This window comes from Lepidochelys olivacea (genome assembly GCF_965140295.1).
Source record: "Lepidochelys olivacea isolate rLepOli2 genome assembly, chromosome: 15".
In the NCBI taxonomy this organism is placed as follows: Eukaryota; Metazoa; Chordata; order Testudines; family Cheloniidae; genus Lepidochelys; species Lepidochelys olivacea.
Genome location: NC_140425.1, coordinates 11,911,109 through 11,935,710, shown reverse-complemented (window position 1 = coordinate 11,935,710; position 24,602 = coordinate 11,911,109). Strand labels below are relative to the sequence as shown.

At 48.6% G+C, this 24,602-nt stretch overlaps 1 protein-coding gene across 2 annotated transcripts in view; it reads right to left on the bottom strand.

The window, feature by feature from the left end:
- Nucleotides 1-24,602, bottom strand: part of SRRM4 (serine/arginine repetitive matrix 4) — a 141,777-nt gene that overhangs the window by 32,356 nt on the left and 84,819 nt on the right. For both annotated transcript variants that reach the window (XM_084648726.1, XM_084648727.1), the window contains exons 2-4: nucleotides 13,774-13,920; nucleotides 3,267-3,353; nucleotides 184-264 (exon numbers count right to left, since the gene is read on the bottom strand). In XM_084648726.1, coding sequence (XP_084504852.1) covers nucleotides 184-264; nucleotides 3,267-3,353; nucleotides 13,774-13,920 — 315 coding nt within the window. The remainder of the gene's footprint in view (nucleotides 1-183; nucleotides 265-3,266; nucleotides 3,354-13,773; nucleotides 13,921-24,602) is intronic.

Below are 24,602 nucleotides of genomic sequence, written 5' to 3'. Positions count from 1 at the left end.
GTTGCACTGGCCATCCCCCCAGGGGCCAACATTGCCCAGGCAGTGGGGCTGAGCAGCATGGATACCCTTTACCTCTAAGCCTCCTTCTAACGAAAACCACCCAGCTGCACTCAACCGCCTTGCGTTCAGTGCCTGGGGAGGAGTGTGCGCTGAGCTCGGGGCGGAGAGTTTTAGGGGGAATACCTGTTTCTTTTTCGTTTCTTTGAGCTTTTCTTCTTCTTCTTCTTCTTCTTCTTCACAGGCGAGGGGCTATACGATGGAGACCTGGGGAACAGCGACAACATGTTACTTACTGGGCATGTGGTGCCCCGAGCCAGAGGAGTCTGTCTGCTGGGGTGAGTGTCTGGGGACACAGGGGTTTACCACACTAGCCTTTCACTCGGGAGACCTGCATTCCGATCCTTGCTTAGAGGACAAGCGAAAACGCATTCCCTCCCTGGCAGGTGTTGTTCCCGTCACGAAAGATGCCTGAATTTGCCACAGCTGCCAGGCAACATGCAGGGGAGGCCCAGAGGGCTGCAGGTTTGGGCTGAGCTTTGTGAGAATCAGAGAACATTGCCCAACCTGCTGCAGCAGGGTCCCTTTTGGTCCCGGGTGCCCACACCCCACCATGGCCCGACAGAAATGTTAGTGCTCAAACTCCAGCACTGTGTGGTGGGGGTATGAGCAGCTTCATGCTGACTGGGAGCTCTGTGCTGAGAACAGCCTAAAGAACTCAGTGCTGTCCCCGCAGTTACTGCATTGACCCCCCCGCAACCTTCTCCCCTGAACTCAGGGGATCCCGCTCTGCTACAGCCCTGGCTGTAGCACATACACAATCCCCTTTCCTTGGCCATTGCCCTAGTTCCCTCCTCAAATGCACATGCCAGTTCTTGGTCTCTTTCCCCTCAATGCGAGTCTGATCCCTAGGGCTGCCACAGCCGGCATGACAGTTTGCAGAGGAGGGGGGTCACACACTGACTGCTGAGCCGTGAAATGTGGTGGTGGGGAGTCAGACCCCTTGTCTGGAGGGCAGGGATGCTGGGGATGGGGGGAGGGAGGTGAAAATGTATTAATAGATCTGGGGGAAGCTTGTATAGCATCTGACTGAACCAGGCTGGGATCCAAGCACTGACTTTTCCTGGGTCCCAATATTTACAGAATCATAGAAATGTAGGACTGGAAGGCACCTTGAGAGGTCCTCTAGTCCAACCCCCGGAACTGAGGTTGGACTAGACCATCCCTGACAGGTGTTTGTCCAAACTGGTCTTTAAAACCTCCAATGATGGGGATTCCACAACCTCCCTTGGAAGCCTATTTCAGAGGTTAGCTACCCCTGTAGTTAAAAGTTTTACCTGATTTCTCATCTAAATCTCCCTTGCTGCAGATTAAACCAATTACTTCTTGTCCTACCTTCAGCAGACATGGAAAACAATTCATCACCGTCCTCTTTATAATAGCCCTTAATATATTTGCAGACTTATCAGGTCCCACCTCAATCTTCTTCTCCAGGCTAAACATGCTCAGTTTTTTAAACCTTTCCTCATTGGTCAGGTTTTCTAAACCTTTTCTCACTTTTGTTGCTCTCCTCTGGACACTGTCCAATTTGTCCCTAAAGTGTGGCGCCCAGAATTGGACACATACTCCAGCTGAGGCCTCACCAAGGCTGAATAGAGTGAGACAATTACCTCCCATGTCTTATATATGACACTCCGGTTAATACGCCCCAGAATGATATTATTGATTAATGATATTTTTGCGATTGCACCCTGTTGTTGACTCATATTCAATTTGTGAACCATTATAACCTCCAGATCCTTTTTAGAAGTACCACCCCCTAGCCAGTTATTCCCCATTTCGCAACTGTGCACTTGAGTTTTCCTTCCCCAGTGTAGCACTTTGCACTTCTCTTTATTGAATGTCATCTTGTTGATTTCAGACCAATTCTCCAATTTGTCGAGCTCATTTTGAATTCTAATCCTGTCCTCCAAAGTGTTTGCAACCCCTCCCAGCTTGGCGTCATCTGCAGATTTTATAAGCATACTCTCTACTCCATTATCCAAGTCATTTATGGAAATGTTGATTAGTACCAGAACCAGGACTGATGTGTGGGACCCCACTAGACTTGTCCTCCCAGTTTGAGAGCGAACCATTGGTAACTACTCCTTGAGTACGGTCTTTCAACCAGTTGTGCACCCACTTTATAGTCATTTCATCTAGACCACGCTGCCGTGGTTGGCTATGTTCACAGGCAGTCACAGAATGGCAGTTCTGAAAAGCAGATTTATTTTTTCACAGCTCTCTCTGGCCTTTTTTTAATCAGGGGACGCTTCCCCTCTAGCAATATGTTGAAATGCAAACCCAGGCTCTGGATTTCTGCCTGGTTTGATTGCAATGAAGACGTCACATTTATTTCAGCAGATGTTAGTGCAGCTGACTGTGCTGGGTGGAATTTCCCATCTCAAGGCTGCTGGAGCAGACACAGCCTTGCATTGCTGCCACCTCCTGGCACTGACTTTTCACACAAAGCTTATCCCTGAGCTTTAGGTCCTGGCAGCGCAGCCCTGCCCTGTAGTTGCTGGCTTAAGGTGATAGGTCTGAGTCCTGCTGCGATGCCAAGATCAAGGTGTTCAGACGCCCTGGGGATGGGCCTGGTAGAACGACCTTTACAGAACAGAACAGGTACCAGGAAGTCCCCCTGAAAGTAACATATATTAGATAGGCAAAAAACACAGGGGCACACTCTTAATTTGCACTTCATTTGAAACCATAGAATGATAGAATCTCAGGGTTGGAAGGGACCTCAGGAGGTCATCTAGTCCACCCCCCTGCTCAAAGCAGGACCGATCCCCGACTAAATCATCCCAGCCAGGGCTTTGTAAGGTAGGAGTCCACATACCTTTGTGGGTCTGGGCCTAAAGCCCTATATGGGTGCTAAGTGCAGAACCGTGCCCTCTGATCCATCTCCTAGTGTCTGGCCCAGTCTATGAGATGGGTCTTCCCCTGTTTTCTTGTAGGGAGGCTATTCCATGGCCTAACCGATTTCACTGTCAGGAAGTTTAACTTGATATTCAGCTTTTTTTGCCTTCTCTTAATTTCACCCCATTGCTCCTTGTTATACCTCCAGGAACCATGCTAAATAATTCCTTTCCTTCCTAGGAGCGAACAGAGTCTTTCCTGTCAGATCACATGCTCTCCCAGCTGTCACCTAACCGGGGAGATATTTTTCCTTTGCCTGGGATCTGAGCAGCCACTGGTCTGTGGGGTTTCCCCCTCTCCGAACTCACCTCCTCCTCTTCTTACGTGTAGATTTCTTTTTCTTTTTCTTCCCCCGGGATGGGGGTGGTGGCGTGTACTCCTCATCGTGTGAGGGGCTTGAGAGAAAGAAGGACAATCAGTTGACCCATGTCAATCAATGCTGTTTTCATCCACTTCCTCAATTCCCAGATAGTCCTGACTGAAGGACGTTTTCCAAATCTTCCTGCTGTACCATGAAAAACTGGGTTTCATGGCAGATCTATAATGCACGGTAAATGCTTAATTACCATGTCATGAGCAATTTGGTCATGCTTTAAATTAACTGTCTCCTCTCAGGATTTTATATATATATATATATATATATATATAATGAGATAGTTACTGTATGTTACTCACATGCCCGTTGATTATTTTAAAAATATTTATCGAGGTTAACAGCTCCGTGACAGATTTATAAGTTTTGTTACCCTCAGTAAATAGGTTTTAAATAATTAATTGGCATCTAATTCGCATACAATAATTATGGCAACTAGATAAATTTCTCTAAATTTAATAAGAGAGTTAACAAATTTTAAACAGCAACTGACTACAAAAATGTATTTATTGAGGTGTTATGGTAGTCTAATGAGATATAGCTCTCTTACACCATTGTTAAACATCAGAAAAATATTTCCCTGGGTATTTTTTTTTACATTTTGGAACATACAGCACATAATCTCATTATATTTAAATTAAATGCAAATACTGTAGTTAAATGAATTTGGGGCACTTAGTTTAAAATATGACAGTTAATTTGCGGTTATCTGTTAAGCAATCCAAACATTCTTAGGAAGGGAGGAAGTGCTGTCTAGTGGGTAAAGCAAGTGATAATGAGTCAAGATTCCTGGGTTGTATTCCTGGCTCTGTCACTGACCTCCAGCGACAGCTTGGCCCAGTCACATGGAATTGGATTTTCAAATGTATTTAGTGATGATGCACACACAGCTGAGTCAACTCTGAGCACCTCTGGAAATTCCACACAGCTGGGGGCTGATTTTCAGAAGTGCTGAGCATCCCCAGAGGTCAATTGGACTTGCAGGTGTTTACGATGACTGAAAGTCAGGCGGGAGTGTGTCGCAGTTTGGGAACCCTAAAATTGAGACCTCCAAAATTAGTGGATACGTTTACTTGCATGCTTCTGTGCCTCAGTTTCCCCACTTGTAAAATGAGAGATAACACCTGTGTCAAAGAGATGTTGTGAGACTTAGTTACTATTTGGAAAGTGCTTTGAGATCCTCAGACACAGAAACCAGACTAGAATGGAATAGGAGCTAGAGAAAGGACAAGTATTATTAACAAAGTCTTGATACATGGAAACCATCAGAGCATGAAGCTATTTAGAATGACAAGGCTGCAGAGGGAGGGGCAGGAGCTGTTTTGCAGCTGTCACTGATTTACATTCAGGGCTTTCACTGCACTTTACAGGGCCCAGGATAGAATCGGTCTTATCTAGGGATCGAATTACTACCAAAATAACGCTACCATAAAAAGCCAATTGTTTAGTGTTTTTAATACACTTTTTTTATAGCCTTACAAAACTAAACGTGATGCTAATGTTTTGCTCATGAGCCATGAATAACTGAAGAGCAAAGTATTTTTGGAACGTGTAAAGAAACTCTCCTTCATTGCCAGGGCTCGGGTGGTAAATGTGTAACAAGCAGAATGCCCCTCCTTCTCCGGCCCCCGAGTTATCGGCTCACTAGTTTATTTTAACATGGAGAAACGGGTCCCATCACAAATATATTACTCGGATGTGCTGGCCAGCATCAGGAGAACAGCGATCTTCTAGTTACATAGCAACCTGGATCCAGACTATCACCGCTGCAAGGGGCCAGCGTCTGCCACCCTTACTCAGGACTGAGGCCCACCCTATTCCACAACAGGAAGGAAGGCACAGCCCCATGCCTCAGGAGATCTGCGTTCAATTCCCGGCTGCGCCTGGATGGCCGTGGGCAAGTCAATCAGGTCCAGAGTCTCAAAGGTATGTAGGTGTAGGGAAGTATAATCAGGAAGGTCAAAAAAGAATTTGAAGAACAGCTAGCCAAAGACTCAAAAAGTAACAGCAAAAAATGTTTAAGTACATCAGAAGCAGGAAGCCTCCTAATCAACCAGTGGGGCCACTGGATGATCAAGATGGTAAAGGAGCACTCAAGGAAGATAGGGCCATGGTAGAGAAACTAAATGAATTCTTTGCATCCGTCTTCACGGCTGAGGATGTAAAGGAGATTCCCAAACCCGAGCCATTCTTTTTAGGTGACAGATCTGAGGAACTGTCCCAGACTGAGGTGTTATTAGAGGAGGTTTTGGAACAAATTGATGAATTAAACAGTAATCAGTCACCGGGACCAGATGGTATTCCCCCAAGAGTTCTGAAGGAACTCAGATGTGAAATTGCAGAACTACTAATTGTAGTCTGTAACCTCTCATTTAAATCAGTTTCTGCACTGGGTGACTGGAGGAGAGCTAATGTGATGCCAATTTTTTAAAAAGGCTCCAGAGGTGATCCCGGCAATTACAGGCCAGTAAGCCTGACTTCAGTACCAGCAAATTGGTTGAACCTATACTAAAGAACAGAATTATCAGACACATAGATGAACATGATTTGTTTGGGAAGAGTCAACATGGTTTTTGTAAAGGGAAATCACGTCTCAACAATCTACTAGAATTCTCTGAGGGAGTCAACAAGCATGTGGACAAGGGGGATTCAGTGGATATAGTGTACTTAGAGTTTCAGAAAGCCTTTAACAAGGTCCCTCACCAAAGGCTCTTAAAACAAAGTAAGCTGCCATGGGATAAGAGGGAAGGTCCTGTCATGGATGGGTAACTGATTAAAAGATGGGAAACCAAGGATAGGAATAAATGATCAGTTTTCAGAATGGAGAGAGGTAAATAATTGTGTCCTCTAGGTGTCTGTACTGGGATCAGTACTGTTCAACATATTCATAAATTATCTGGAAAAAGAGGCAAACAGTGAGGTGGCAAAATTTGCAGATGATACAAAACTACTCAAAATAGTTAAGTCCAAAATAGACTGGGAAGAGTTACAAAGGAATCTCATAAAACTGGGTGACTGGCAACAAAATGGCAGACGAAATTCAGTGTTGATAAATGCAAAATAATGCACACTAGAAAACATAATCCCAACTATACATATAAAATGATGGGTCTAAGTTAGCTGTTACTGCTCAAGAAAGATCTTGGAGTCACTGTAGATAGTTCTCTGAAAACATCCACTCAATGTGCAGCGACAGTCAAAAAAGTGAACAGAATGTTGGGAATCATTAGGAAAGGGATTGATAATAAAACAGAAAATATCATGTTGCCTCTATATAAATCCATGGTGCGCCCATATCTTGAATACTGCATGCAGATCTGGTCGCCCCATCTCAGAAAAGATATATTGGAATTGGAAAGGATACAGAAAAGGGCAACAAAAATGATTAGGGGTATGGAAGAGATTTCATATGAAGAGAGATTAATAAGACTGGGACTTTTCAGCCTGGAACAGAGATGACTAATGGGGGATATGATCAAGGTCTATAAAATCATGACTGGTGTGGAGAAAGTAAATAAGGAAGTTATTTACTCCTTCTCATAACACGAGAACTAGGGGTCAACAAATGAAATAAATAGGCAGTAGGTTTAAAACAAACAAAAGGAAGTACATCTTCACACAACGCAGAGTCAACCTGTGGAACTCTTTGCCAGAGGATCTTGTGAAGGCCAAGATTATACCAGGGTTCAAAAAAGAACTAGATAAGGTCATGGAGAATAGGTCCAGCAATGGCTATTAGCTAGGATGGGCAGGGATGCAAAACCATGCTCTGAAGTGTCCCTAGCCTCTCTTTGCCAGAAGCTGGGAATGGGCAACAGGGAATTGATCACTTGATGAGTGCCCTGTTCTGCCCATTCCCTTTGAAGCACCTGACACTGGCCACTGTCAGAGACAGGATACTGGGCTGGATGGACCATTGGTTTGACCCAGAATGGTTATTCTTATGTTCTTGGGTGTCTAAATCTCAAGCCACCTTACTACCTTTGAAGATCTGGCCTTAAACTCTCTGGGCCTCAGTTTCCCATCTGTAAAATGGAGATAATGCCCCTCTCTTCCCCACCCTTTCTTTTCTGTTTAAGTTTTGCAGGTCAGGGTCTACCTCTCACCATGTGTTTGTGATCTTTGATGGGGCTCCAGGCATTGAGATATTAATAAAATAAATAATAATAAAAATAATAATATAGTCCTGTTTATTTCGGTGATTCTACTTGCACAGTAAGATACCACTCAACATGTGTACATATGGTACAGTCTAGGCCTAAACTACTAAAAAATTAGCAAGCCAAGGCCAGGCTAACACCACATTCTGATGGAGGGTCCAATTTACTCTTGCTTTGTCATTTTCCCAGAGCCCCAAAACCACACTAAGCACCAGGCATCTGCTAACCACCAGGTCTCTAATTACAGGATCACCTCACCGTTCCCTGAAATGCAGCCACCTCTGTGGTGATGGGTGGCAAATGTTGAACCACGCCCAGCAACATCACACAAGTTAGAATAGCCAGTGAAGGCTGCCATGTCCCCGGCAGAGAAATTCAGCCCCTCTGTCCTTGTGACAAATTCCCTTGGGTACTGGATAACTGCAAATGGCCAGGCACACACTGCATTCCAGGCCCAGGCTTGGGGCATTTGATTTCATACCGCCCTAGAGAGAATGGCACTTGTTATTTGTTAAGTACAAAGACACAGGGGAAGACCACCCCTGCCCTGAAGAACCCGCAGCCCAAACAGACAACAGAATCCACACTGCGAGACCCAGGGGAGTCTGTTTTGTTGATGTGGGTCAGCAATTTTGGCCTGAGAGGAAGGGGACTGTCACAGGATGTGTCTGCCTTGTAGTGCTCCCTGCTGGCAACGCATGGCATCCAAAAGTAGTGGCGGGGTCAGTGGGCAGCCAGCTTTCCCAGCCTGCTGTCTGTCTCCCCTTTTATAGGGCCCAGGAGCCTTCCCTTGAGCCCAGCAGGGCAGCAGGTTCAGTCACAGGTACACTGGGCCCCACTCCCTCTGAAAGGGGCCAGTCCGGTGACAGAGACCTTTTGGAGGGAGGCTCTGATGGAGGATCTCTGAGGATGTGGTTTGGTAGCCTGTCTTAGGTGCCCTTCATCCACTGTTGCATCAAAATAGAGGAACAACATGCACCACACGTCCCCGTGAGAGATCAAATCCCAGCTTCTGTTCCTAGGCCCTTTTGAGATATATCAGCTTTCCATCCCATTCCAGGAAACATTCTCCCTTTCTACTATCATTTTCCCTTTTCCAATCTATTCCCTGGACACTGGGCTTGGTGGAGGGATTCCTGATTTACACTGGTATAATGGGGAGCAGAATCAGTCCCGCTCACTAGAAACCACTGGTTCTTTTCAGCCTGGTACTGGGTCAGCACGCTGCTTTTTAGAGGCGGAGGGACAAGTTTTTTTTGCAAGATAATAACGATCATGTCCCTCTGTTGCAGATCAGAAAGGGGGATGGAATTGTATTGCATCCTCCAATTAGCATTTCAATATGTCCTCTCTTGCTTTTTTGCCTCTCAAGTAATTCAAAGCGCCAGTGGAAGATTCATTAGGAGATGTAGTACACTGCCTTCTTGGTAACAGGCTTGATGGGCCTTTTATTTGTGGTAAGGTAAAAGAAATGTTGTTTTGAGGGGGATCGCTGTCTTTCTTCAAAATCAGACATCTGTCTCTGTGCAGATGCAGAGGGACTTTTTGTCATCATCACAAGCTAATTCCCTCCTGTGCTGTATTGCCCAAATTTCTAGGCAAATAGCGCTCAGATTGGTTTTCTTCCCTAATTTTTTTGCATAAGTGTTTTCCTTTCATCTGCCCATTACATTTTCCCACATGCCAAGAGCAAACCATACACTTTCAGGGCCAGCAACTTATCGGAGATAAAGGAAAATAACAAACCAAAAAAGAACAAAAGTAAGGTGTCCAGAGAGAGCACGTTGGGTCATTCTAAGATGCTGCATCACCTCTGCCTCACAACATGGCAGATGCCTCTGAAGACAGGGCAGGCTCCTTAGAAATGGAAAGCTGCAGTACGGTGATGCAGCTACACTCCATGTGTTCCCCTTTCCTGATCTTTAATGGAAATTCATAGATGTGAAGGCCAGAAGGGACCATTGCATCAGCTAGTCTGACTTCCTGTACAACCCAGGCCAGAGAATATAATCAGTCCTCCTGTATCAAGCTTCATCTTGCTGGCGTTCCCCCTGTGAGGATTTTCAGAAGCCTCACAACCTCGGAGATCCTCCATCAGAGTCTCCCGCCAAATGGTCTTTCAATGGAGGGAAATCCCCGCACGCGTCATGGCATGGGCCGACCCCTAACTGCCAGGGGTTAGGAAACAACACCCGCTGTGGGCATTATTCCGAAATGGCTCCCCCATTTGACATTCCCCCTCCCCACACACTCTTTCAGAGCCCTTTGCCTCATCAGGCCCCTGGAGTCTCTCCCTCCCACTGCAGTCCTGCTGACGATGGCCTCTCTACCTGAAAGCCCACTTGCTTCACATGCCGGGCTTTGCTCTTGCTCCCCAAGCCCAGATAATTCTCACACTGACCTCAGCGTAAAAAGGCACAAAACTCCACCATCCAAAGTCAGAGGCTGTTTGCCGGGATTGGTACAGGCTCCTCCTGGAATCACTCCCCAACACCATGGGCTGGCCCTAGTGTTGGGAAGCTGAAGGCATCCCAGCTGCTCTGGTAGGTGGCTTCTGCTTTTGTGCCAATGGCCAGAGTAATGCGGGAAGGAAGGTGGTTGAAGTTCTGGGAGGAGACTGGTCCACCAAGGTCTGTACTGTGTAGCAGAGGATCCTGCCCCAGGCCCTGCCCACTTCAGGTGCCCCCGGAGAGAGATCTACCTACTGCATCAGCAGCACCACCCCCTGCCATGTCTGGCTTCATGCTGGCCATCTCCCCTTCCCATAGCAACCCACCCCAAACATGGTGGCTTGCAAGCGCTGACTTTACCACAGACCAAGATGGCATGTGGCCCCTCCCAGCTTGGTACTGTCACGGAGGTGGCATAAGCCTCACTAATTAGCCCAAGGGGGACTGATTGGCAGGGTCCCCCATTCTAGAATGACCAATGGCTTGTCCCGGATTGGCAACTCCCATGTTCCTGCACTGGAACATCTGGCTCTGGAGAGGGATGGGAATCACAAACTCAGCAGAGAAGCAGGCAAAATAACCAGTGTGATGACAGCTGCCTTGGGGACAGATTCCAGGAGGCATTCTCTGCTCCCTGAACATCAACTCTGCCAGGGAATGGGGAGGGAAATCTAGCAGGAAAAAAATTAATATCTTCCCCAGTTATTAACCTGTAATATCTGGACAATCTTAAGGTCCCCTTGAAAGCTCTGGCCAGATCTTCAGTCAGGAGGGACTAATGCCCATACAGCATCCACCTTAACAACAATCCAACATAAATGATTGCTATTTTTTATGGTAACGCCTAGGGACCTCAGCTGAGATTACAGCCCCATTGTAGATATATAGTGAGAGATAGAACTTACAGCCTAAACAGATAGGAGAAAGAAGTATTTCTAGCCCCATTTTACAGACTAGGGACTAATGCCCAGAAAGATTAAGTGCCCAAGGTCACCCAATAAGTCTGTAGCAGAGTTGGGAATTGATCCCAGATCCCCTGAGCCCCCAGTCCAGAGTTTCATAGAATCATAGAATCTCAGGGTTGGAAGGGACCCCTGAAGGTCATCTAGTCCAACCCCCTGCTCGAAGCAGGACCAATTCCCAGTTAAATCATCCCAGCCAGGGCTTTGTCAAGCCTGACCTTAAAAACCTCTAAGGAAGGAGATTCTACCACCTCCCTAGGTAACGCATTCCAGTGTTTCACCACCCTCTTAGTGAAAAAGTTTTTCCTAATATCCAATCTAAACCTCCCCCACTGCAACTTGAGACCATTACTCCTCGTTCTGTCATCTGCTACCATTGAGAACAGTCTAGAGCCATCCTCTTTGAAACCCCCTTTCAGGTAGTTGAAAGCAGCTATCAAATCCCCCCTCATTCTTCTCTTCTGCAGGCTAAACAATCCCAGCTCCCTCAGCCTCTCCTCATAAGTCATGTGTTCTAGACCCCTAATCATTTTTGTTGCCCTTCGCTGGACTCTCTCCAATTTATCCACATCCTTCTTGTAGTGTAGGGCCCAAAACTGGACACAGTACTCCAGATGAGGCCTCACCAATGTCGAATAGAGGAGAACGATCACGTCCCTCGATCTGCTCGCTATGCCCCTACTTATACATCCCAAAATGCCATTGGCCTTCTTGGCAACAAGGGCACACTGCTGACTCATATCCAGCTTCTCGTCCACTGTCACCCCTAGGTCCTTTTCCGCAGAACTGCTGCCTAGCCATTCGGTCCCTAGTCTGTAGCTGTGCATTGGATTCTTCCATCCTAAGTGCAGGACCCTGCACTTATCCTTATTGAACCTCATCAGATTTCTTTTGGCCCAATCCTCCAATTTGTCTAGGTCCTTCTGTATCCTATCCCTCCCCTCCAGCGTATCTACCACTCCTCCCAGTTTAGTATCATCCGCAAATTTGCTGAGAGTGCAATCCACACCATCCTCCAGATCATTTATGAAGATATTGAACAAAACCGGCCCCAGGACTGACCCTTGGGGCACTCCACTTGATACCGGCTGCCAACTAGACAGGGAGCCATTGATCACTATTGATCACTAGTCACATTATCACTAGATCACATTGATCACTAGTTTTAATAATTAAACATTCATCTGATCTGCTTCCATGATCTTTCATGTATATTCATGACCTAATTTATTTCAGTGGGAGCTGTGATTTCTCAGCACCTCTGAAAATACAGCTATTTGGTTCTCACCCCTTTCCACGGCCTCTTGACAGCAAATCCAGTTTTTCAGTTCCGGTACCTCCATGGCTCAGGGGGCAACAGAAGAATGAACCTTTAGCCTTCACCCCTCAGCCCCATGCAGATTCTTGTAGAGCCCTTCCTGGTTTCTGCAGATAATTTACTTTGTCTTTGATGTAGAAACTTTCTCCCTGAGTTCATCTGACTTGAATTGTTTCTCTCTGATTGTCATCAAAGTCTAATTAAAAATACACTTTAGATTATTGCGCTAGTTAGCTTGAAATCTGAAGATATGAAATGTGCTTTCTCTCTCTCTCTCTCTGTGTCTCTAGCAGCTTTAACCAAACGGATTGGCTCTAATCCCAGAGATAATTTAACAGGCAGGGCATGGAAAGGCTGTTCACGTCATTTATAAACTTTTGATTAATTTTTCCCCTTTCAAGCTACCACAAGTTAAGGAAGAATTGATAATGAACCTCTGCCCTAACAAGCCCTGTGCTGTTGGTCTGTGATTTAGGCAAGGGCAGAAGGGAATCTCTTATGGTAGGTCTCAACTGCTAGCACCTCCATCACCCACAGCAGAGTACTGGGATGCTGGCAGGTGGCCTGCCTTCAAACCCCCTCTAAGCTAAGGTGACCATATGTCCCGTTTTGGCCGGGACAGTCCCCTGTCCCGGCTGTCCTGACTTTTTGGGGAAAACTGTGCATTTGTGTGGACAAATGCAGTTTTGCTAAAAAAGCGGGGTGGGACTCCTAGCGGGGCATGGAGGAACGTTGGGGAAAGGCCGGTAACAAGTGGCAATGCCAGCCCCGTGCTGGAGGGAGGTCTAGGGAGAGCATCTCAGGCCAGCTGGCCAGCCCCACACGCAGCAGGGAGAGGGAGGCCTCAGGGGCCCCCACGCATGGGCTGGCAAGTGTGGCCTTGGGCCGCCCTGCATGTGGAGGACACGGTGGGGAGGCTGGGGCCAGACGCGGGCACTGGGATGGGGAAGCTGAGCCCAGCCCTGTGTGGGTGGGAGGCAGGGACGGCTCAGGCCAGCCCCCTGGGGGTGGTCACCCTATTCCAAGACCAGTTTGAAATGGTGGCCATCCACTGCTTGGATGCACGTTCACTCAAGCGCCCGCTGCAGGCAGCCATTTTGGGAAGAGAGGGCCGGTGGCTGCCGCAGCGTCTGGGGGGCGGAGGGGCAGTGTAGTGAGTGTAGGTGGCACGGCAGAAACCCTGCTGCCGCAAGGGGAAGACTGAAGCTCCTGGGGGTGGAGGGCCTGTATGCATTCGTGGAACGGAGCCAATAAGTGCCTACACCTCAGAAGCAGGTGCGATGCCATCGCTATCACAGTGGGGTAGGAACGCCAGGTTACCGGGGTTGCCGGGGGGAGCTCTGCTGGATGAGTTAATGGAGCGACTCGACTGTCGTAGGCTCTCACAGGCCATTCAATGGAGACTGCGGCAGAGTGGGACTCCCTGCAGGGACAAACTTGCAGGGGTCCGGCAGGGGGGTTAGGAAGATGGCTAGTACACCCCTCCCACAAAACCTCACCCCACTGCATTAGCCACTGCTCCCAGGAAGGGCCTCAGCGGCTGGGCTCTTACCTGCGGGATCTGTGGTGGGCGTACTGTCTGCTGTCCTTTCCTTTCACACAGCCATTGGTGCTGGAGGCCTCCTGAGCTGTGTTTCCTTTCGGCTTTTCCAAGCGTCTCTCCTCCGTTGGGCATGACAGGCAGCTCGGCGTCTCAGTGCTGGGCAACAGATCAGAGAAACAGAGCAATGAGGGGCCGTTCTCCAGGGAGGTCACCTTGTCTGAAGGACTACAGCCGTTAATGTGTGTGTTACGCTCGTGCTCAGATGCTCCACCCGAGACCAGAGCCCCCCGGTGCTAGGCGCTGTGCAAACAAACAGTGAGACAGTCCCTACCCCAAAGGATTTACAGTCGAAATGGTGAAGCAGAGGGTGGGCGAAAGGAAGGAAGTTTCCCATTTAACAGATGGGAAACGGCGGCCCAGAGAGATGAAGAGAGTTGCCAAGAGTCATCCACTGGCTTTCAGGCCGGAAGGGGAGGCCTCTGCTCCCAAGCTCTGTCAGCAAGGTGGGTAGAAGGAGAGCCCTGTGGGAAAGAGGCGGATATGGGCTCTGGGTGGACTGGTGTTTGGTACAGATTCATACACAGGTAGAGCCTGGGGTGGCGGAACCGGGTGGTGGAGGGGGCTAGCGCCCCTGCAATGGACATACTGGTGAGAGGTAGATCTAGGGTTCTGTCCCCCCACTTGTTTTTCACCCCCATGGTATCTCACAGAGGAGAGAACCAGAACCGGAGGGGATGAGCAGCCATGGCGGCACATAACATCAGACCAGCTACCAAGACGCAGGATGGATTCCCCAGCCCATCGTGGTCCAACCTTTCAGCCACTGTGGATCCTGATGGAGACACTGGAGCCAGGAGTATGAGTGTCAGCCACCAGGGTGGGGTGGGGACGGGACAGGGCACCAGCCACCGAGCTGGGTGGGCGGGACAGGGCACCAGCCACCAAGGAGCTGCTGTAGTAGAAGCAGTAGGAACTACTGGGAAGCCCATCCCCAGCCTGGAGATGGCTCCCCAGCTACCCGCCCTTCAGAGGGAGCTTCCACCCGGCCCACCTAAAGCTCTGGATGTGAGAAATAACAGCGAGCAGAACGGGAGGCGATGGCTCTGGGATTACACACAGCTCTCAGGACACCGTCACCTCCCATTCAAGCCACGTGAGGCTTAGGTGGAGAGAATTCCGTTCCCAGTCCCTTGTGTGTCACAGGAAACAACCAACGTTCAAACGAGACTCGAGAAAACACTTGTCTGAAGTCTGGCTCCAGCGCGACGCCGACCTGTTTCCATCTGCTTTCCCGTCAGAGCTGCCACAAGCATTGAGAGACCGAGGCTGGGAGACTGCAGCCTGGAGATGGCTCATTTAACAGGTAAAACAGGAAGGAAAACAGCCGGCAGGAGAAGGGAAAAGCAGGTCCGAACAACAACACTCTCTAATGCAGTAGGCACCAAACCCCTCAGCAATATGGAGAGTGATCCCAGCAGGCAGGCTGTGCACTCTCACTCCAGTTGCTCCTGGCTCCGAGCTCTGCTGGCCAACCTGCCGTACTGCACTATCCGTGTTCCCACTCCGAAGGCTGGCACTGCCCTTGTGCGGCTTGGCTGGAACCCCCCTTCCCTACCCAGCTGGCATGTCTGAGGGCAGCAGTGTGGCCAGCACAGCCCCCCGGCCCTGACAGACCCAAAGAGACTCCCTGAATGAAGCAGGACACAAGTAGCAAGGGAAGGGGGTAGGCAAGGGAGAGTCCAGGCTGTGGTCCTACCATGAGCACCAGTGATGGACTGATTTTCCTAAAATGCCATCAGCGTCAACTCCTCATTCCAGGCAAAAGCTTCCGTTTAACCTTCCAGGAAGGGGCCGCTCTTTTTCTGCAGAGATGTCTTGCAGGCACATATTCCTGGAGGGGTTGGACAGGGTGCAAGAGGAAGCCAAGTCTCCTTGAAGTTATGAGCTTTCCTGTCAGCTTCAAGGGGCTTTGGGTCAGCCCTTGAGGTGGCAGTGGTGTAGCAGGCTGGCCGGGGCACTGGGATGAGGGGTGGGTGGAGCGATGGTTGGGGGCAATTCAGTGACAATAGAAAATGTAACCGTGACACTGACAGGCCAGATGCCAGCTCTTGCCCAGGCTGTAGGCATGAGCTAAGAACGGACAGCCTCGTAGCTGGAGACCAGACCAGGTCACCTGTGTGTTACCTTTGCTCCAAATAGGTATTAGTCTTACAATACTGCATTTACTGTTTAGACTCTAAGAACTGCTGCATACGTGACTCTCACTTATATACATATATAGGTTAGAAGGTGATAGTTAGTGTTAGTTCTGGAACTGTAAACCGCCTAGTCAGGAGCAAAGCATTACCCAGTGTGAAATACCAGTTTGCCACAGCATGTGTTATCTCCTCCCCAACAAAAGAAGGCCAATAGACACCAAACAAACCATTGGGGAACATAAGAGGACAAAAGACTTTGTTGATTGTTCTACCCCCACCCCCCACCCGCTGCCCACCCATGAAGAGGAGACATGCATGTGAACTTGTCCCATCATCTTGAACTCTGGGGGAACGGATGAAATCCCTGACAAGAAGAAACTGCGTCTTTTTGGCTGTTCGAACTCTGAATGGCCAGAGACTCTAAACTGAAGCCAGAGATCCCTGGGGGCTGCCTCCTGGGTCTGTCCTGAAAGACACTTGGAATTGACAGATCACTACACTTCTGTCACTCTTAGGATTTAAGAACATAAGAATGGCCCTACTGGGTCAGACCAAAGGTCCATCTAGCCCAGTATCCTGTCTTCCGACAGTGGCCAGTGCCAGGTGCCCCAAAGGGAATGAACAGAACAGGTAAACATCAAGTGATCCATCCCCTGTCGCTCATTCCCAGCTTCTGGCAAACAGAGGCTAGAGCATTTAGATGGTAACTCATTGGCGTGTGTATGTTTGCTTGCGTTAACCTGAAAATAACTCTTTTATTCCGTTTTCCTAGTTAATAAACCTCTAGACAATTTATTACAGGATTGGCTACTGCTGTTGTCCTTGGTGTAAGATCCAGTGTCCCAACTGAGCTGCAGGTAAGTGACTGGTCTCTTGCGACTGGAAGCAGCCTGAATGTGGTGTGATTTTTGGTGCAAGTGCCCATTTATCACTAAGCCCAGTTTGTCTGGGTGGCAAGATAGACATGGCCTTAGACTCTCCAGTCTACACTAGAGAGCTTACAGCGGCAAGGCTGAACTGATGCAGCTGCACCGCCGTAAGATCTCTTGTGTAGCCACTCTCTCCCCTCGAGATACTTAAACCACCCCCAGCAAGGGGCAGTGGCGATGTCAGTGGGAGAAGCTCTGCCACTGACATAATGCCACTGAAACTCGTGTCGCTCAGGGGTATTCGGCATAAGTTTTGCTGACAAAAGTAGTAAAGACATGGCCTAAGGGGACGGCCTGAGACTCCACGGTAAGACTGTTCCAGTGATCCAGGAGTTCCCATTTGTTACTGGCTTGGTGAAATCGAATCCTAGACCACACCGTTTGGGGTGTCTGTGCTGTCTTTGACAGCCTGCCCTGAGGCAGGCACTCATGGTTGGGAGCCACTCCACACAGCAGGACAGCAACCAATCACCTGTTGACATTTTTCTTACATCGATCATCTACCTTGTCGAGACTGTGCCCCTTCTTCTGTGTCTGTCCGGCGTCTCACACCATGGGGGCAGGGCGGATGTTAATGGCTAATATGCGTAAGAATAATGGATGCATTACCAAAGCCATATTACTGCAGTAGGCAACGATCAGTGGCCTGGCTGACTGTCAGCAGATGGACCAAGCAGCCAACGGAAGCAAAGATGGGACCTCCAGCTGGAGATGAGACACAGTTTAGGGAAGCTTGCACGGCCACTGTGCAATGCCATCCCTGCACAATAAGAATCAGGAGATTTCAGCACTGGGGCTTTCAAGATAGCACCCCATGGGTGGCATTAATTATTACAGAAAGAATGATCAGTTGATGAGATATTTACATGTCTTCTACTCCCAATTCCTAGTACTTCAGGACAATAGATATTGTAACCAAACAAGAGGAAGTTCTTCTGCATGTAACCAAGCTGCACATAGAAAAAACTCAGCCCCTGGTCTGTTTACATGCAAGTTAACCTGCTGTAAACTGATGCACCGTTCTTCGCCATCAGGCGTTCAAAGAACAACCATTCTTCTAATCCAGGGCAGGAAGCTGCCCCAGGCAGCAGGATGCCAGTAAAAATCAAGGGTGAGTAGATGACCCACAGCTCATTGCTCTCCCAATTGGCTTGGGCGATTCAATGTTTCTAATACCTGCTTAATCAAAAGAGGTGGCTGCTGCTTGGGCCGTAGGTGGGCAAGAGCAGGGAACATGGCTTGCCACGTCCCCGCCAGATAAGAAACAAAACAAAGGAAAAAGCAAATATTCTACTGCGTTAATTTAAATAGCTCCTGCGTGTCCTGGATCCTTAATGAAATCTTTACATCTTGGATTCAGACAAGACACAGTCAGACAGTTCTTAGGGCCTGCCAGCAACCTGGAATTTACAATTTACATTTGACACAAACCATAACTGACCATAGGCCATGGCTTTTCCTTCCCACCCCCGCCTCGCTCCTGAGCTGCGTTGCTTTGTGAGCAGACAGCTCCTCACCACTGCGTTAGCAAATGGAGTCACAGCCAGTCTTTACGCTCCCAGATTTATTTTGACCCCACTGAACCACGGCTAAACTCAGAACATGGCACACATGCGAGCGTGTCGTTAAAATGTATGCATAGGAGGAGTGGAGTGGAATCAAGAAGAATGGCGGAGGTGATGGTACTTTATCAATGCTGCCAAAAACGGAGTCTTTCAAATCTATCCCAACTGGCATCTACAGAGAGCATCCTAAAAGGACACACCGTCAGTTGCTGTAGTTTCCATTAAAAAATGCAGCTGGCTGTGAAGTTCTCACCAGCTGGCAGAGAAAGTCTTTTGCAGTCTAAACCCCAAACCAAAAGAACTACTATTTGGTTACCAAGAACTTTTAAAGCCCACGTGTAGGTAGGACCTACACTGAAACAGGACTTTGTGATCAGCTCCGCACTAGCTGAAACTTAAGTGATGGATTAGGTGAAACTTACTTGGTTTTAAGCCTCAGAGGGGTAGCCACGTTAGTCTGGATCGGTAAAAGCAGCAAAGAGTCCTGTGGCACCTTATGGGCTAACCGACGTATTGGAGCTTGAGCTTTCGTGGGTGAATCCCCACTTTGCCGGAAGCTCATGCTCCAGTGCATCTGTTAGTCTACAAAGTGCCACAGGGCTCTTGCCGCTTTTACTTGGTTTTGTATTTTGTTAAAGACCCCAGAATGGGGGCAGGTGGGTGACCCTGGGTGATTTCAGGCTGAGTTTCAGGGGAACCTGGCCTCTGACTGGTCTGGGCTGGAACCTGTATGAAACTCAGTGGTTGGTTTCAACCCTAGCAAATGGGGCACGGAGATTTGAGATCCAAAGCCACTGAGCTCCTTGTGAACCAAACACACTGCTCTCAGTTAACCTGTGGGAGCAGAGGGCAGATGCAGCCTGTGTCTGCAGGGACAGCCAGGGCCCAGACGGATGAAAACCAGAGTGAGAGCAGTGAAGCCGTGTCAGACTCAGGGCCATAAAAAGCAGCCGGGTTTGGTTTGGGGGAGTACAAGGGGTTTCTGTCATCCCCCAAACAGCAACACTCCTAAGGAAAGACAATATGTTTTCAGGCCCGTAAGATGTTTATTTCAAAGCCTGGAAAGAAGAAGAGAGAGAGCAGTAAGCCACAGCGGGAAGGGTCGCCATAAACTCTGTTTCCTTGGTGTCACCTGCAGCGTTACTCAAATAAATAAAACCAGCTTATAAACTTTCCATCCTGACCTGGATCTGGATCTGGGGGATGTGACTGGGGAAGTCGACAGGAAGTTTGGCTATAGGGGAGTGCGGTGGTAAAAGGGCGGCTCTGCAATGGGATGGGAGCAATGCTGATGGTCCTCTCACGCCATACTGGCCTGGCTGCTATGGCTCAGGGCGGGGTGAGCAGCGGGGTGATGGGGATGTGGAACAGCTCTCAGAGACACTAGCCTCCCATCGCACATTACTGACCCCGAATGCCCATTGCAGTCAATGGAAAGACTCACCTTGACTTCAGTGGGGTTTGCACCAGGCCTTATACCAGCACCCCATCAGACTAGAGGGGTTGAATTTCTGAGGCCTAGAAATAGTTACAGGCAGTGAGAGCTACCTCCTGCCCCACCCCCTCTGGGACCACCCCCATCTCGCTATCTCAGGCGTGTGGAGGGGAGGCAGTTCTGTAGAAGCTGGAGGGAAGGCAACATCCCGCCAGGGCTTTGGAAGGGAGCCACTTGCAATAGCCCCTGCTGCTCCTGTGTGTTCCTGCTCCTGGAGGGGCAATGGATCTGCAGGGATTGGTGTGGCTGAGCGGGGATTTACATGGAAGATGATGGAGCAGGAGGAAGGAGGAGTTGTAAGTGCAATGCACTGCGGAATGATCTTACAATACACCCGAGTCACTAGAGCCCATGGGCTGTTTGCCCCCCGGCCCCACCAGAGCACATGAAGGAGGGGAAAATGAGAATTTGCTGTTCCCATCCACGTCTGGTAGTCTGACCGGTAGGGCATTCCCCACCAAGGAAAAGACAGCCCAGGGTGTCGCACATGGAGGGGACATGAGAATGGGGGCAGGGGGTATATCACACACACAGCCCTACCCTTCCTTGACTCACAGAGCTAGCTGAAGTCTGACATCAGCACACACTGCTGCCAACCCTTGTGATTTTATCATGAGTCTCATGGTGTTTTCCTTAAAGCCCCAGCTCCCGGAGGCATGTGATCAGGTAAGAAGCTTAGTTTTCATTTTAAAAAAAGAAGTTTCTAGTCTTCGTAGCTGCAGAGCAATGCTGGAAAACAGGACCTAAGTGTTCCCTAAAGGCTCAGCAAACAGAGGCCCAAGGAAAAGAACCATTTTTAAAAAAATTGTTATTTGGACACCAGTCTCGTGATTTGGGGGGCTCAGATTCATGAGTTGTGCACACTTGGGGTTTGATGTACTGGTGCTGTCCCTTTAAAAATCCAGCCCCTCCCTCCCACGCGCTCTCTTACTTGCTGCCTTCAGCAGAGAGTTGGTTTGGAAGCTGTGAGGACAAGGCCTCTAAATCAAATCAATGCCTCCAGCAGGATAGAGGCAGAGTGGGAGGAGGCGGAGAGGCTGGCTCGTTCCCTGCTCCCAGCCTGGCACTTGCTGGGAGTTCCAACACTCGTCCCAGACAGGGGAAGAAAAGGAAGTAAAGAACAGAGCAGAGCAATACAATTCAGTTGCCGACAGCCGCTACCCCACACGGTGTTGGAACGCAACCCAAAAACTATATACTGAACCAAGTCAGCCTTTCCTAGACGCTTTTAGAATTCAGGGGTTTGCTCTGCGTCAAATTGATCAACTGCCAGCGGCACGTTTGACAGGCCTGTGTCATTTCACAACATGGGGGAGGGCTCGAAAAGGCCAGTTGAAAGCAACAACCCCCCAAGCAGGATACAAAGGGGAAGGAGAAGGGGGATGAAAGGGCCAGGAAGAATTTAGGGCACTGCCACCCAAGCATTAAGTGGTGATATCATGGGAAGAAGGGGTGTGTGGCAGGGAAGCCCTGAAAACGTGTCCGTCTGTCCAATAGATGGCTGACCTTCCTGCCTGTCTATGAGACCCAGCTGAAATCTTTTCATCCGAGGGCTTTTTTCCAACCCAAAAAGTGTGTCTTTACAAATGATCTGAATGTTTTTGTGGGAAACGTTTAGATTATTTGAATTCTTCCCAATTCTTCATTGAAACAAAATATCCAATCATTCTAATTTGATATGAAACATTTTCTGGCCTTTTTTGGGGGGGGGGGAGGTGTCCTCCCCCAACTCTTTTTCTTCCTTCTTTCCTTAGGGAGAAAAGTTCAGCGGGGAGAAAACCTCACAGTTTCCATTTTGATTCAATGAATTTTTTTTTAAAAGTATCCAGTTAAAGAAAATTTTTTTTTTACAAATTCACCTGGAAACTAATCACCAACTTTCAGCCAGCCCAACGATCTCCCTAATCTTTAAATATACAAGGGAAGGGGAGCCTATATATCTATATCTATATCTATATCTATATCTATATATATAGAGAGAGAGAGAGAGAGAGAGAGAGAGAGCGCGCACGCGCTGGGTAGTGCACATTGATGGTGTTTAATGGATTATAATATCAGGGAACATAGGACTTGCTGAACTGGGGCAGACATAGAGCCCATCTAGTCCAGTGTCCTCTCTCTGACAGCAGCTAGCACCAGATGCCTCAGAGGAAGGTGCAGGAGCCCCACAGTAGATGAGATGAGATAGTCTGCTGTCCATATTAGGGCTGATCCTGATCTCAGGGTCTCTCGAACAGGGTCTGTCCCCAGGTTTTCAGAACTCCTTCTCTGGGGGGAGAAGAGCCTGACTGTGCTGAGAAATGACACTGGGAAGGAGAAGAACCTAGACGAAACCTCTGTGCTCTCCTGGAATGACCTCTGATGGAAAGAGCCAAGCTGGGTGATGTGCACACCCTGCATGGGGCTGGGTCAGCACTCCTGGCTCCATGTTGTATGGTAACGGTAGCATTATGTTCAGCTTGTCAAAAGAAGATCAGGAGGTGACTTGATCAAGGTGAGTAAGTACCTTCACAGAGAGAAAATCCCAGGTACTAAAGGGCTCTTTAACCTAGTGGAGAAAGGCAGAGCAAGAACCAATGGCTGGAAGTTAAAGCCAGACAAATTCAAACTAGAAACACATTTTTAACAGGGAGGGTGATGAACCACTGGAGCAAACTGCCAAGGGAAGCGGTGATTTTCTCCATCTCTTTCAGATCAAACCTGGATGCCTTTATGGAAGGTATGTTTAGCCAAAGACAAGTTCCTGGGTCCAATACAGGGGTAACGGTGAAATTCTCTGGCTTGTGTTATATAGGATGATCACATTGTCCTGGCTGGCCTTCAGATCTACTCACCTACTTGCAATAAAGCTCTAGGTCTCTTCCCAGCCTCAACATCAACTACCAGTGAAGATACAGGGATAATTGCTAAATTTGCTCAAAATAAATAGCTTATGACCTTTCCTGAGCCCCTTTTAAAAACATGCTGCCTGCCTTTGAGGCTCAATCATTAGGATCAATTACCAATTTTCCATAATTCGTGACCTGTGGAAACCCTCTCTGGATGGATTAGTTAATTGACAGTATGTGGGAGAACTTACTGATAGTTTTGCATGTCCCCAAACATGCATCTGGCAGGGTCCATTTGTACACGAGGCTTATGCGAACCAAGGAAGTGGGCTTGAACCAGGCGTCTCGGCCCATCATTGTGCAGGAACTGTTCTTTAGTGCATTGTCAGTACAAAAGGGTCTCCAGTTGGCATGACGATACATAGCTCAGCTGCTGTACTGTGAGGGGTCTGGAGCGTCTTTTCTCAGGTCACGGGGAGCAGGAATCTTAGTACCGAAGCTCCGGTTGAGACTAATGGGGTTTGGTTTTGTTTTGTTTCCAGGGGTTAATTCTTACTTGGCCTTGAGGCAGCCAAGGACTACTGTCTTGGAACAAGCTATGCAATATTTCCTCTGGGCTTGGGAGTAATTATTGATGGAAATAATTATCCTCCAATCCCATCAAAGGCTGACTTAATTTCAACCAGTCTCTTCTGATGAACACTGGATAGCCTCTAAAGCACTAAACTGGCTGGTAATCCCTTTGGATTGAGCTCTGGAGATGTCAATTTAATTTTTTTTTTTGTGATGGTCTGTTAGTCTTTCATCTCTGTGATGTAAAAGCAGGTTCAATTTTACATGAAAGCTTAATCTTACTGGAGAGGATTATCACAAGACTTCTCCTCTTCTCCTCAGAAACAAAATCAAGGAGAAAACACCACACAGCCAACCGTCAGAGATCGTGCTTCAGTCACACAGCCGTTCAAGGGAAAATGGGGAATAAATAGATCCAGTTGACTGCAGCCTTCCCGGCACCGTGGGTGGCATAGCGTGGATCGCTCACAACAAGGAGATGGCACAGCTGTTCGCATAACCAAGTAATGCACTGGGCAGTTTCATGTAGGGCAGTCAGGATTCCATTCGGATGTTAGCAGCAGGCACCAGGCAGCCAGAGGGTCGGAGAGGAATGCAGTGCTCCGGGAGTTGGGTTCAAAGCAAGAGCAAGCTCCGATGGATTTGAAACAAGCCACCCTCCCTGCAGTTATTATGCTCTGTATTACAGATGTGCCCCAACCACAGCCGGGGACCCGCTCTGCCAGGTACCATTCAGACGCATAGCATGAGACAACCCCTGTCCTGGGGAGCTTGCAGGCTCCGAGACAAGACGGACAAAAGGTGGGAGGGAAAATGGAAGCACAGAGAGGTGCCCAGAGTTACACAGCAGACTGGCCGTAAAGCTGGGCACAGAGTCCCCTGTGAGTACGTTGCTGGACCGCCCTGCTCTGGCAGCAGCAGAAAACTGCCCTGTGGTACAAGGAGCAGCCCGACCTCAGGCCCTTTGAGTGTAACTTAATGGGAAGCCTCATTTGCACAGTGGACTTTTCCCTCCCGTGCTGGGAGCGTCATGAACAGCCAAACCCATCTGACCTGATTACATGCCCAAGGTACTATAATCGGAGCGACGCCGGGCTCAGCACTATAGAACTGGCCACCTGCCTCATCTCCTGTGGCTAGAGAGGTGGGGTTAGTCCAAGTCAGGGAGGGTTGGGTTACTGGGGTTTAAGCCACATTGGGGGTCTGATCCTGAAAGGTGCTGAGCACTTCCGTGCGGTGCTTGTTTCTTT